We start from the raw sequence: 15,883 nt of genomic DNA on the forward strand, positions 1-15,883 counted from the left end.
TGGCCACTTAATATCATATTGAGCATACAAAAGGAAAAAAAAAAGAAGAGAAGAGTACCAAGGTACACAAACGCTCGTGGAAAAAGAAAGATGTAGAAAGAACAAACAACTAGAGAAAATGGGAAGGGCACTAAGAAAGAAAAGGAAGGAAGGAAAGAAAGAAAGAAAGAAAGAAGAAAGGAGGAAAGGAAGGAATGAAGGAAAGAATTGCTTTAATTGTATCGGAGAGGAAGCAGCTAGGCGTCCGCAGCACTTGCAGAGGTACTGCCAGATACTCTCCACTGGCATGATATTTTAAATACCTGAAGGAGAAAGTTTTCAAAGTGTGAAAAGTGGAATTTTTGTTGTAGTTGTTTGTTGCTTTTGTATCACAGGAACATGTGACAGGGCAATTAATGACATAATATATGATGGTATGAGGATTAGCTCTAGTGGTTTCTGATGTAATAGATGACGTCATTAGTTGTAGAGAATATGGAAAGCACAGAATAATTGATGTTTTCTTCTTTAATAGTGTTTTAAGAACATAGTGGTGTAGCTTAGCCAGAGCAGATCCTGAAAAGGAAAGAGTGTTTCTCATTCGTATCGCATGGCCTGCCATGCATTTGCGTTGTTGTAATATTCGAGAAATATATCACGACATTGTGAGCGTAGAACTATAACATAGGCCTACTAGATGAAACTAGCGGCAGTTATTTTTCAGGGGGCTGTGGAACGTTGTGTACGTGGATGGTGGGGGGAGGGGGAGATGGTGGTGGAGTAATGGCCCCTACTGATGGTGTACTATCAAGAGGAAGTTCCTTTCCTTGAGCTACTCCGGAGAATCCTGAGTCTAAGGGCTTTGGAGGTGTTCTTCTTTCTGATCTAAAAGTCGGAAGGGGAGGGGCAGCACCCCAAGACCCACACCCCTGTCTTGCATCCAGTATGTTATGAAAGTAAAATAGGAAGAGTAGGAATAGACGATCTTGAGAGATGGATGTCCCAATATTTAATAAGAATGCGTCGTCTCAATGTCCAGAATGTCTGCTTCTAATCCTGTAGATTTAACTTTAAGATTTGCAAAAAAGCCAAATAAATCCCATCAAACTTTAAATTTATATGTTAATCTCAGTGTTTGAAAGTAAATTGCTTCAAATGGTTCAGTGCTTATATGTCTAGCATGTCTAGACACCTGGTGTTACAAGCAATATGCATCAATAGGGCCTATTGTATACGAGATTGACGACTTGTATTGCATTGTGGACCTATTTATTGGCCATAAATATGTAGCAGAAGGTGGTAATGATATTAAGAAAACCCCAAAGCTCCAAAAAGAAATAAAAGGCGGGAAGATATTCCTCCCCATTTGTACACACCAGTCACGTCTAATGAATTGCTATATTTACACATGTTTCCCTTATGATCTTATATGTATATGTATGAAAGACGCACGTGTATATGCGTTGTATCTAATTCATTAATGAAATTATGCAATGTTGCTATCGAGATTCAAAATACAAGTAGTATCTGTGATAGTGATTTTTCAGCCACTAAGTTTTTTTTTCTAATAGCAGTGATTAATAATGGCACCATATCAACACCGTTTTGACCCCTAGAAAAAAGAATGCAAAATTTGACCAGTTTTGCTTGACTTATATATGAATACGTGTATTTCAAATCAAAATGATTAAACTGAATCAAGAGAGAGCAAAGAATTAACTGGCAAGCACACCAAATCATGCACGATTCTCTGCAAAGCATACTACTATGCCACCCCGACAACTATACGTGTAGGTCCATGGACGTTTACGGTCATTGGTGGTATGTCTATGCAAGAAGTTATCAGACAACTCCTTGGTCTAGATGTATGTACTAGTAGTTTGCGTCTTCGTTACGACATGTCAGAATTAAGCACTTGCCTTGTTTGCAGTGGTAAAAGCATTTTAAAAGGGGTTAATAAACCGAAATGTGAAACGAAGATGACAGGTTGGGAAGGAGAGGGAAAGAGATTGATTGATGAAGAGAAGAGTGAGAGAAAATTACGCAAAGAGGGGGAGAGGGGGGGGGGGGAGGGGTAGTGAGGGAGAGAAGAAAAGAGAGCGTGGCATAATGACAACTCATTATGCCAATGACGAAAACCCCTCTCATGTCACGCATTTTTCTCCGAACTATCGATCGCGATTTAATAAAACTCGGTGAAACAAGGGGCAGAACCAGACAGGGACATAATCTCGCTGCTAATTGTAACATATTTTATTCAACTTAAAACTGCTGATGTTCTCCAGTGTTTTCTGGAGATAGAAGAACATGTGTTTGACAACGTCCAGCTTGGTAACTGTGATGGACTCAAGCATGGTAAGTTAGTTTTGTTAATAACCTTTGATTGCAGTCGTGGTGGTTGTGTTGTATCTAATTTAGCTCTTAGTATATCGGAGAGCAGATTGATGTAATATGAATACGAGTTCATTACATTGAACTCAGCGTGAAGTTGGACCAGGGAGGTGGAAGAGCTGTTCGCCACCTCCCTGGTTGGACAGTAGAGCTTGTGAATTGTATGAAGCAGCACAAGTGTCTTGCGCGTCAAATTATTAGAAAAACCGCCGCTTTGCGACATTTAAGATTAAATTGCTAAAGCGTGCAGTTTGAAAGAGCTTATATCATGTATAAAGCAGCACAATGTCCTGCACGTTTGTTGAAATTGATATTATCTTGCTGGCAATTACAGATACCTAGTGTATCTTAAAGAATGTATCTTTTGTGTATTGAGGTTTTGTAGTTAAGAATTGTCAATATTTCAAAATGAAAATCAATGCCGTGAGATATCATAATTGAAATATAAACAAATATCATTTTTTTTACTCCACAACATTTTCACTGTCACATTCCAAATACGAGATGACAATAGAGTCATGAGAGGTAGATTTTGTCTATCCATCGGTAAGAAGCCTAGGCTTTTAACAATAAATGGTTTCATGAACATGAACGTGTGCTTCCACACCATGCATATCTCTTACCCTTGTAAATTAGGTAAAAAAGAATGGTAGCCCTTTCATCAAAACCGGACTGAATTGAAATGTTCAGAATTTTCAAACACACACACACACACACGTACATTTTTTGTTTATTTTTTATTTTTTCAATGAGATCGTGACCATCGTGATAGCAACAAAGTATTATGCAAACAGATATGGGAAGATTTCATGGCTTTACAAGTCTCAACATGGAACTACAACTCACAGCTGGAGCTGCATGGTCTCACACTGACCAACACAATAAACTTAAAAAAATCATATTATTTAAAGGGATCGTTAAGTTTTGGTTGAAACCTAATTTCAGGTTTCTTACATTTTTTGATGAGATCAATGAGAAACCTCTTATGAAATAAGAAAGAGCATGTAATTCCATGAAGAATTAAACGTTTATTTGATGAAAATAGGTTTTTGAAATGGCTGAGATATCCAAAACAGAGCGATTCTAATAAAGTGTGGGACCCACCTTTTATTACGATCGCTTTGTTTTACTTTGTTTTTGGATGTTTCAGTCGTTCTAAACCCGATTTTGAATTCCACTTTAAATGGTATGCTCTGTACTATTTCATATGTGCTTTCTTGGTATCTCACAAAAAAAATAATAAAAGAGCAATTCTCATCTCCACCAATACTGAACCATCCCTTTAAACAAAAGAGTATGACGTCATTATTACAGTGGAAAATGTTATGTTTTCGTCCGTGAACATGATCAATGATACAAGTATCATTAGGAATGATTGAGAGAAGCACTTCAATATTAGACATCAGATATGATACGCAACTTACATAATTAAACTATCAAACTAAACAAAACTTTAACACATGTAGTTTTCAAATTCATGAAATTCTTCCGTCGACGTAAGCATTGAATTGATCAGTGTTTTAGTAGAAACCATGATCAAAAATCATGGGCGTACATACTCGAGCAGGATTCTAACGTACGACCTCCTGATCTCCGGACAGGCGTCATCTCCACTAGCAATGACTAGACCACCGATTTCTCGCAACAGCAAGTGTTGATTCTAATCCTTATAGCATGCAGCGGGTACTGCGTAATTATTCAAATTCATGAAATTCTTCTGTCGAGATGTTTTCATTGCAACTGATTGACATATACATGTAATCGCCCTACATTGATCAATTCAGTGCTTATTCACGTCGATGTAGGGCAATTTGACAATCAGTTGCAACATGTCGTTTTATAAAGTCGGTTTGAAGAAATTGATTGTCGGTGACACCTAGAAACAACAAAGAAAGCTGAATACCCAAAAAGGAACCATACAAAATTAATTGCATGGGGAAAGAAGATGAGCTGGCTGATTTCGGCCCTGCTGTGACAGCAGCGGTTGCAATATTGCATGGCATATACGTGGCAATAGATTAGCTACAAAGCATATAGCGACGCTGGTACGTGTATTATGTTATTCTTGGTAATCAAGGGACATATTGTTCGCCAATTCCAACATTCCATCTTCAGGTCCTATGACCATTTGTACCGCGGAATATCAGATCCAGAGTCAAGAATTGAATTTCATTTCTAATTGTTGTTGATATTTAAATTCGTATGAGGTGGCTGATATCACAACAGCCCGTTAGGGCTTCTTAATCAGGAAAGCTCGGTACTAAAATATACTGGAAACAGGAATTCTTATGAATAGGTAATTCAATTCACAGTCAAACTCACCAACGCTCTGAAGCAGAGCAACCGAAGGTGAAATTAACAAATTCACTTTGTTAAAAAGGTCAACAAATATGGCATTAAATAAAAACAGACAAATCAATATGTGCTATACACAGAAACCTAATTTAAATGAAGTATCTCGTCGCTTCATTCTTATTCTTCATTTTGCTTTATTTGCTTTGTTATGTTCTTTTCAATTCGCTTTTTTTGATTATACTGAAATGGTGCTCTAAGCGCATTTTCAATCACGAAAATTCAATTATCTAAAAGATCATGTTGACCAACCACGACCATTATCCCGAGGGTTGCAGTGTAATCACTTGATTGAATATTCCGATAAACCGGAAATTGATGAATCGACCGAGATGGGTTTTTTTTTCTCGAAAGTGAATGCCACAGAAGATTATCGACGAATTGCTGGCACACCAGACAGCCAGACAACTTTAAATTTTAAGTGAATTTATCATGTCAATGCACCCACGTACAAAATGTCTAATGATATCAGTTTTTAATAACCCGCGGACAATAGCGAGACACAGTGTTTCTAGGGTTTGATAGACAGTGATTGACTTCATTCTCTGGAGGTCAGGTGCACTATTCGTCTGTTCACATATCTTTCAGTTTTAGGTTTGTTTGTTTGTTTGTTTGTTTGTTTGATGTCTTTCCCAATATTTCCTTTCCATACTCATGTTGTGAAACGAAAACACCACCTAAGAGAAAGTTGCATGAATGTGGTTTTATGATAATTCCAAGCAAGCCTCTAAACTGTAAAGAAAACCTTAAAGAATTGATCTTTTTGTCACTGCATTTTAACATTTCTTTGATCATTGTGATAAAGAGGATCTGATAATCACGGTAGGTTGAAGCATTGACCAATCCAGAACCACACGAACATACCAGGAGAGAGCGAGAGAGAGAGAGAGAGAGAGAGAGGGGGGGGGGGGGAGGAGAGAAGTAGAGAAATACCAAAGAGTTAGTCTCTTATAGAAATGTTTATCACTGCTGTTTGATGGGTGACGCCCATTACGTTTACTCGTAATTGGCAAGTAAATCCTTTCATATAAAAGTACAAGGACCTTCGATCATTTTGCAATCGCACAGTTTAGCATAGTCTCGTCTCCCAGTACCCAGGACCATGCAGCTCGTATTAACCTACTTCATCTTTCGTAGTTTGAAGGCGTTGGCATTCTGGGAAGCAAAATAGTACCAGCAGATGGTCTGGAAGCGAGACTAAATTCACCATTGACACTGCCATTTAAATCAATGTTGGAAAGAAATCCGGTAGTGATCCGTGGGGATGAATATTTCATGCCATTTATTATATCCCCCGTTGTTGTAACTTATGCGTCACTATGCATACTTTATAAGGGAAAGGGGCGTACTACTAGTTATGGTGTAATTGAAAACTCAATGCACTGCAAATCCATCAAATTACAATGTATATCTAAATTATTTCTTATCACGTGATTATATAATGCGTTATGCGATTATGCAGTTAATCATTGTCATAACTGAAGGGGGCTGGGGAGGAATCGGACGAGTAAGACTGAGTGTAGAATAGAATTGGACGTATTTTCTATCATATTGTTTTAATTTGTATTCAATCTGGTGTTTCTACTTCGGGCTTCCTCACGTTTAAGTTCTGAGGCTTTTCAGCCTTTCCATGATTTATACCTGTAACGTTTTACATTGATGTGAGATTAGATGTTTAAAATATTGATTGTCGGATGAGGTTGCGTTCGCAAATTGTATATTCGCCTGCATTCTGCTGTATACATTGACATTATTGAGAAGAAGTTGAAAAAGAATGAATAAATAATTTAAGCAATACAAAGACGAACATATATCTAATAGGTGGTCTTTTGAAATTATTTGATTTCTCCTCGAAAAGTTCGTTCTGTTGCTGGCTATTCTTGGAGCTTCGTCGCAGTTATTTGGTGAGTGCACACCCAAGTGTTCTGATTTGCCTAAGGTTTCACTTTGATTTTACAGTAATTTTTGTTTATTTGTTTCTTTTAAATGTTTAAATCAGTGTGGCTAGAGAAGTGACGTCATAACCTAAATGAACAAAGGACAAAGGTCTCTCCCTCCATCTCTCCCTGTGTAGGTCTGTTTGGAGATTAACTGTGATTGTGAAAAAGATTCGTCTTATGTGACAAACACAACAATGAAATACTGTATAGTGGCACTTTATGAAAACTGCAACATAAAATCATAATCTAAAGTTTACGAGTTGCCCCTATTTTAATAATGCCGATGTCAATTATAACAACACTTTCCGTAGATTTCAATATATTCTCTTTGATGCATTGATACATTCCTGTTTGAATCGTTCTGAATGTTTTCATGTTTTGTTTGATAAATGAATTCTCAGAGCATCTCTCCAACAATCGAAGGCACCCTGAACGCAGTCGCTCAAAAGATGATTAAGAAGTTTTCTTTGCCTACCGGTCTGTAAATCTGTTATGTTCAAACATATAGGAGATGTCTGTAAATCTGTTACGTTCTGATACAAGAAAGTAGGCCTCCACAATGGACAATAGAAATCATAGAAAGCTATCAACACATTCGCAATCTAAATGGTATATTTCACAACGCCACCGTCATAGTTTTTTTTTTTTTTTTACATTCAGCATAATTCATATTCACTCTCATTTCAATTCTAACTCTTCTTATTTCTCGTCGTCAGCACTTCCGGTATCTTCAAGTGCCGACAAACTATGTGGAAAGCACATCGGTGCGTCTCACTGCCGGAGCGTCAGACTTCTAGACGGTCGCGAAATACGATTTCAACCTGAATACGTGACTCCAAGTCAAGCTCCTGCTCTAATGGCGTCAACGCCAGTAGTGGCACGACGACATCAAATTGTGTGCGCGTGCATGCCGTTACTTGGTAATCAGTGGCCAACGGCAGTTTTTAATTCCCTCATAGACAAAGGCAAGGCAGTTGTGAAGCTTGATGGTAATGGTTTCATGAATCGGCGGTCCTAACAATTACTGTTGAATTCGCAAAGCAAAACTGGGAAAGCCCATGAAAATTGTAGAGGGTTGCAGGCAAGAAGTAATGGTAACAGAATATAAGAGTTAGTACACTGAAAGGCATTCTGTAAGCTTTTGAGAACATTACACAAAAAGGGTATAGAAAGGATAAGATTTCTCAGCAGAAAAAACAACAACAAACGATTCCATGTTTCATAAGGTGTAGGAGTAAAGAGTGTCAAAGGGGAGACTTAGAGAATTTATATGCTAAGGGTCAAGGGTCAAGGGTACAATATTACTAGTAGCAATGTCAACTTAGTACAATGTAATAACACTGGCGAAAAAGAGATAGGAAATGTGAGCAGAAGTAATTACACCCGCGATGCTCTTTTGCCTTTCTTCTTAGATGTTTTACTTCTGCTAATTTGTCTTTCTCATACTTTTCATGCATTACTATCATTATTGCAGTCGACGACCTATTAGCCAATTCAACGAATGCTCTTTCAAAATCATTTCACTACACTGCAACGAATGTACGGACATCGGCCACTTATTCATCGATTGGAAGAACTTCATTAGAGGCAAATATAGTCCCATCCACAGCGACAGAACTTTCAACAGCACTTCCTTCAATGGGCCCAGGAACTTTGGCTCAAACTCATCCAACAACTGGTACTGGTGCTGGCGCCGAGGATCAAGACACCACCGTTGTAACAGTAACCGGTGTACGTCAAACAACAGACGGACGGGTGTCCACTAACAGTAAATCGCCTCATTCAACGGCGGTACAGCTCGTACAGCAACAAAGTACAAGCTTAAATGCGTTGACTTCGCAGGTGACGCCACAGCAACCCACAACAAATAACTTCGCGGCAGGCCCTACTCCTACTCCTACAATCGCACGTGGGACTACAGAGCTACCGGTGAGTTCATTACCATCCGGGTTATTGACAAGCGACTCGTCCAAGAGCACAACGACCTATGAAACGACTGAGTCATCAGTGGCGTTAGGTCAGCAATCAACAAAACAACCATCGACAACAGGATCATCTACAACTTCCATCACACATTCTGAGACCTCAGCAACTACTCTATCAACCCCATCAATAACCGTCACAGAGAGCTGTAAGTATATTCCTTAAACTTTTTCCCATTCATTATTATTATTGTTATCATAACTATTATCATTATTTTCATTATTCATTCAACCAGGTAAAGGGCATGGGATACATAATATTTGCAAGAGCGTTATTAGATATGATAAGAAACCAACCAAGTCAAGTAAATGACTAGTACATGTCCAAATTTCGATGAGTTATTATTGTTTTGTTCTTCTACACCTAAAACCTAAACATAAAACTACAAAGGCAGTAAAGGTTTTGGATATATGCATTTTTTTTTTCAATTTCAAAGGGTGGTGCCCCTAACATTTTCAATCTCTCGGTGCAATAACAATGTCTATACGACATTCCTGGAATAATATGGTTAGGAGAAACATCTTTCCTCAGTACATGGGTTTCCTACACAATATAAAAATATGTTGACTTTCTGTGGTGGAGAAATCAATGATATCGTTGACCTATCTTGACCTATTTTGTTGTTGTTGTTTTTGTTTTTGTTTTTGTTGCTCTGACTTCTAGCGAAACATTTGAAAAAAACTGCAATGCTAGGGTTTGGAGCATGAAAGATCCGAGTAAAACAAAGTGTATTCGTTTGTTTAAAGCAACTCCCAAATTATAACTCAATATCTTTGTTCGATTGAATGTGGTATTCTTGTCTTGTAATAGGAATGCAGAAATCAAATCAAATCAGAGCAGAGTATATATATATATATATATATATATATATATATATATTTGTTTAGTGTTTATATATAATATATATAGTGAAAACTTTGAGCAAAAAAAATGAGTTTCAATCGGTTTTTACTACTTATCACTTGTTTCTGGTCAGATTTCCCTTTCTTTGTTTCAATTAAACTTTTTCATTAAAACTGAAGTAAGAGCCGTACACAATATTCGGTCCTGTTCTGTGTTTGCAGCTGTGTGTCCCGATGGATGGCTCGCTGGGACAAACAAATGCTACAAGAACCTCAACCAACACACGGATTGGACACGGGCCAGGACGTGGTGTTCCTCGCTGGCTAAGGTCGCGGTAGGGGGTGGAGAACGCTATCCATCTTTGGTTGCCTTTGAGAGCGACGAGGAGTTGGAGGACTTCCGGACGCTCTTTTCGTCTGTAACGAAATTTTGGCTAAACTGTAATGACATTGCCGTAGAGGGCACTTGGATATGCGAGATTGACCGGAACGGTACCACAACCGAGTTCCGAGGTAAACTAGATCATCCTGTCTTTTGTTAGAGTGGTGTATGGGTGTGTGTGTGTGTGTGTGTGTGTGTGTGTGTGTGTGTGTGTGTGTGTGTGTGTGTGTGTGTGTGTGTGTGTGTGTCTGTGTCTGTGTCTGTGTCTGTGTGTGTGCGCGCGTTTGTGTGTGTGTGTGTATGTGTGTGTGGGTGGGTTTTTTTTGAAGGGGGCTGACATCGTAATAAAGTTGGAGCTACAAATACTACATGAAAAATATCGCTGCTCAAAAAGTTGCAACATCATATTTGTTTATGTTTTTATGTAAATGAATTATTTTATGCGTACACTTTTTATTTATTCCTTTCTTCATTCATTTATGTGTACATATAGGTAGACGAAAGCACTTCCACTGACCAAAAATAAAAGTACAAAACGCACGTAGTATAGCGTAATTTCAATCGCTATGACAGAAATACACACACACACACATACACACACACACACACACACACACACACACACACACACACAAACACTTTTTTTTTGTATGTCTTGTATGTTGGAAAGTTTTGGTGGGTGCGTTAACTTATAAGGACCCTGTTTATGCACAAAAGGGGCCCTTTTTTTAAAGCGTTTACCAAACTCCTTCCTAAAATTACGTGTCCATGGGCAAAGAACATTTTTATAAGTAAAATAAAATCACTTTAACGAAACAAACCACCTGAAATGATAAGTTGTCATTTTACTCAGAAAGGAAACACATAATTAAAGGCATGTTAAACCAAGATACAAGGGATACTTTTTGTATATTAATGTAAACTTTATTCTATAATTTTTATGATGACGCTGATAATGATGATAAAGACAGAATTGAATTGAATTGAATTGAATTGAATGAAATTAAATCGAATTGAATTGAATGAAATTGAATTGAACTGACTTGAATCGAATTCTGATTTTCTTGAAATTATTGCGATATTTTAGAAAAGTGTCGTATCGTGGCATAAGATGTGAGCTTTCTTGGAATGATTTACCAACTTTGCGCCTTCTCAATGACATTGAAAAGGTGGGGACGTCACATTGTGACTACCCCAGCCAATGGCAAATAAAGGAATATATAGATCTACATGATAAAGCCCCTTCTATAAAAAAAAAGAAGAAAAGAAAAAAAAAAGAGAGAAATGATTTTGGCTAACCAGAGAAAGGGATCCTAGCATCCTGGAATATCAAAACATTAATCAGTTTAATCAGAAATATCATGTTTTATTCTAACTCCTATTGAAAATATCTTGATGATATAAATTACATTATGTATATTGTCTTAAAATTTTCATTCTCAATTTGTCCGTTATTCACAAAATGATGTGTCTTAAATACAAGCTATCCCGTCATTAACAAAGTGTTTCAATTTATCATCATTCATCGTTTGCTGATTATCGAATGGTTATTCTTTAAGGCGTTTTATCTTTTAAATGATTGATGTGATGATAACATTAAACAAGCAAACAAAGAAAAATCTTCATTTATTTATTTATTTTTTTTTTTTGCCGGAAATGGGTCCAAATCTTTATCTGAATATTATTTGCTGGATGCTGCAGGTTGGAGAGAATTTCGATTCTACCCCTTGATACATTCGTCTTTTTGTCGACACCATTCTTAACATAGTTGACAATTCTTTTAAGAATAGTGACTAAAATGTGAGTAATGCGCATTATCAACAGAAAGAATGTTTCTTCTTTCAATGCATATCCGCTTTATATTAGGGAGCCTTTAGATTTGCTGCGCGGACGTTTGAGACGACGCTTGAGCTGGACGTTCTCCTCTTCCCTGCATCGTGCTGAAAAGTAGCTTTAGATTACGCTGAGACGCAACGTATAAAAAATAAATGGCGCCCCATAATTAGTATGATCGGTGCATCAAGTAGCTCTCTATGTCGTGAACTGAGCGGACGTAAAAATAGCCCAGGACGCGTAGTGAAAAACTCAGGCGTACGTCTGATAAGCTATTTTGCGCATGCTCAAACCAGGTCCCCCCCCCCCCCCCCCCCCCCATCTGAACGTCCCCGTCGCGAAAATCTAAAGCTCCCTATTACTAGAAAACTGCGTATCCTCTATCCTAGAGACCTGGGGGCGTTTCATCAACGAGTTCGTCGGAGATTTTCCCCGACAAATTTGCTATCAGCCAATCAGACGCAAGGATTTCAGTAGCTTTTAACAGTTGTCAGTGTAAATCACTGACAAAAAGTTTCATGAAACGGTCCCCTGGTTACAGTGTCTGTCTTTGTGTGCGGTTGTGTGCATATAATTTTATTCTATATCTCCCGCATATCGTTTCATCGTTTCATTTGCCCATTAGTTACTGCTCATGAGTGGACTGCATTCTACAAGCCAGGCTTTTCAGCAGTTCCCTCCATTTCTGACAACTTTTCCTTAATAAAATTCAGTTACAATTTGCCTATCATGATTGCATTCTCTTAAACTATTCTTTACTATTCTTTAGTATAGAAATGAGCTGCATTGATTTCGTGTATGCATATGTATGAAAATCAAATTGTAATTTGTACTTTTGTTGGAAATGAAATGTTTTTGACACTGCAATATAGTGCCGACAATTTCCTTTGATATGGTGAATATATATATATATATATATATATATATATATATATTCTTTTTTTTTGGGGGGGGGGGATAATTTTTTCGGCGAGACTCTACTCTGATTTCCTAGTCATTTTCTCCTTGTTTATTGAGTACTAAGTTCACCCATCTATTATCTACCCTACAGCGGCTTATATTATATTCTTGTATTTCATTTATTACTGCATGATGAAATCTTTTCATGTTGAATCGGTTTTTTTTTTTCTTTTGTCCAGCTTGGGGTAACGGAGAGCCGAGCAACAGCGGCAATGAAGACTGCGGTCACTTGACACCCAACGGATCGTATAATGACTTACCCTGCTCCCGGACGAGCGCAACAGTATGTCAATTTAGTACATTGTGACGCATTCTCCAGTTCACCATTAAAGGCATAGTTTACCATTGCAGATAAAACAAAAACCCAGCATTAATGCTTTAAAATAGTTCTAAAATGTGAGGTAGGGATAGAAACAACCACTGTAAAAATTTGAATCCGTATTAATGTTAAGTATTGTTAGATACACAAAATGTGAACAGTAGTAAAAGAAAGTAAAGGAGTATAATAAAATTTTTTCCAGACTAAACCGTCTACAGTTATGGTTTTTTAAGAAAAATGCTGATATCTCCTTATATTTTAGGATTTATTGCAAATATACATATATATATATATATATATATATATATGTATATATATATATATAGATATATATGGTAGGATGTTGTGTGATACAACAGACCGCACATACAAATGTATGCATCAAATGTGATATCTTGAATTTCTATGTGTGTTTTTTTTTAAATCACTGCTCCCAAAGGTAAACTGGACCTTTAAAGTCGCTTGCAACAAACATGACAAAGGAATAGAATGCTTCCGCATCGCCTCAAATGCTGGAAGGGTGCCGGAAGCACTTTCGCTTTCTGGTTATCCGTCCGTCCGTCCCATATCGTGTTGATACAAAGCTAGAAATCTGTTGAGTGGATCTTCTATACTCACCTTATATATTACATAAGTGTAGATGCGATGAATCCAGTGTTGTGGGTTATTTCCCTCTCGATGAAAGCCCACAGCTCGCTGAATTTTGGCTATTTTTTTTTTTCCGGTTAGTTTTTATCTGTGGGTAAGAACTCTGATTATATTGATGATGATGATGATGATAATGATGATGATGATAATAATAATAATAATAATGATAATAATGATAATGATAATGATAATAATAATGATAATGATAATAATAATGATAATGATAATGATAATAATAATGATAATGATAATGAGAAGAAGAATGATACTGCTACTACTACTAATAATAATATTATGTATGATGATAATAATAATAACAATAATGGTAATAATAATAATGATAAAACAATAACATTAAAAGAAATTATTAATAGCGCATTATAAATTTATTTTGATGAAGGATATATCGAGTTCTTGGAATTTGGTGGGTTTAATATCACTTTTGTTTAGTGAGTTTTAGTTATGAGCGCAATGGTTACCATGTTGGTGATTTTGTATCAGCATTGTTAGTACTGAGAGAGAGAGAGAGAGAGAGAGAGAGAGAGAGGGAGAGAGAGAGAGAGAGGGTGGGGAGAAGGGAGAGAGAGGCAGAGGGAGATCCCATCCCTGATCAGTGTTCCATAGAGATGAGACTTAATATGATGATTTTTTTTTTTCCAAATACGGCGCGAGTCTCGGAAATTAGTGGTAATTGGGCATGAGTATAATAATGCCCTAGTCACATATAAACACGGATGCTCAAGGATCTACACGGTGATCCGGGGAGATCCGGGGAGATCCGGGATACTTTCGACCACGATGGAGTGTCGACGAGCGTTGGTATGACTGTACACCCGGTATCAACACGGCAGCTACACGGATAAAGCCAGAAGAGTGCGGCGTCTACACGGACAAACATGGCATCTACACGGATCAACACGGCAGCTACACGGCAGCCACACGGACCACCCCGGATTGCCAACACGGCAATGCCCGGATGACGCTGGATGTTTTTGACCTCCAAAAGTTGCCGTGTTGGCCTCCCGGATGTCCCCGGATCTACATGGACATACACCAGTCTGTACACGGATGTCCAAGGATGTCCAAGGCGTCAACACGGATCTCTCCCTGATCACCCCGGATCAGATCCGGGTTGGTCCTGGGTGATCCGGGATGTCTATGTGACTAGGGCATAATGACGTTTCTGACATACCTGCTGTAAAGCTCATTCATTGATCATGATACAAAAGATGACTTTAACTACATTTTAAGCCGTTCATTTCTGGCGACGGATCGACAGGTTGAACCATCTTTTGATTGCAGAAACCAGCCAAGAGAAATTTATCGGGAATTTTACAACCAATCACTTCCATTGGAAAAATGGCAACTATTGAGGAAACTGATCATTCTTGTAAGACTAATCGTCATGTTCTCATTTTGATCTATTACCGTGAGAACCCCTTGTTGATTAAGGCTAAAGCTTATACGTCTATGATAATAATACGTAAGAAGAATATTTCCAGAATGATTTACATTAATATTTGAAAGCGCTTTCTACTTTTTTCTACTTCTTTTTTACAATTTGTTTTAATAAAAGCAACTTAAGGAAATTTAATAATAATGATGCTGCATAGATAAAGGCAAGCATACAGCAATCTGAAGTATCTGACCTGTCTGAGATAGGATAACCGAAACTGGAAAGTGACATCTTTAGGGTTAAATCTTGGTTTCAACGAAGTTGTATGAGGAAATGTCAACTTTCTCTATTTATTTTGTTTCGCAATTCTTTGTATCTATTCATGGTTTATTTGTTCCGCTTTACTTTCAAAACAAACAGGAAAGTCACGTTCATCAAACTTTGCTTTCCCTGTAGAAAAAGAGCCATATTATTTGAAATATCATTGATACCTTTATTTAAAAAAAATAACTCATCTCACTCTTTTGTATAATCTTCCTACACAACACAAATTGCCATTAAGATTACGTGGCCCTTTGTGTTTTTGTTTTTCACCATCCATCCTTAAGGGCATTGGTTTACGTGAAGCGGTATACTGTGAACATGCAAAGTGATTTGAAAATGAGCCTTATCGTTATTTACATTATACCATCTCTCATAAACTGATACCAAAAAAAAAAAAATACACCTCAAAGCATCAGCTAGGAACAGTCCTCAGACACCATGTACTAACCAATGGTAACAAGTTTGTCATGTTTTGATTTGATTTTGATTTGATTTGATTTGATTTATTCATTCTCCTAATGACATCATTTAATT

General features: G+C 37.5%; 1 protein-coding gene across 1 annotated transcript in view; it reads left to right on the top strand.

Annotated features, from left to right (window-relative positions):
• LOC139720525 (uncharacterized) overlaps window positions 1–12,895 on the top strand; it is a 31,706-nt gene extending 18,811 nt beyond the window's left edge. Inside the window, exons 13-15 of the mRNA XM_071631878.1 lie at window positions 2,265–2,334; window positions 9,710–9,906; window positions 12,842–12,895. Of these exons, the coding sequence (XP_071487979.1) occupies window positions 2,265–2,334; window positions 9,710–9,906; window positions 12,842–12,895 (321 nt within the window). The remainder of the gene's footprint in view (window positions 1–2,264; window positions 2,335–9,709; window positions 9,907–12,841) is intronic.
• The last annotated feature ends 2,988 nt before the right edge of the window (window positions 12,896–15,883 follow it).

This window comes from Diadema antillarum, unplaced genomic scaffold (assembly GCF_040938485.1).
Source record: "Diadema antillarum isolate AM-2024a unplaced genomic scaffold, OU_Dant_1.0 scf00000128, whole genome shotgun sequence".
Lineage (NCBI taxonomy): Eukaryota > Metazoa > Echinodermata > Echinoidea > Diadematoida > Diadematidae > Diadema > Diadema antillarum.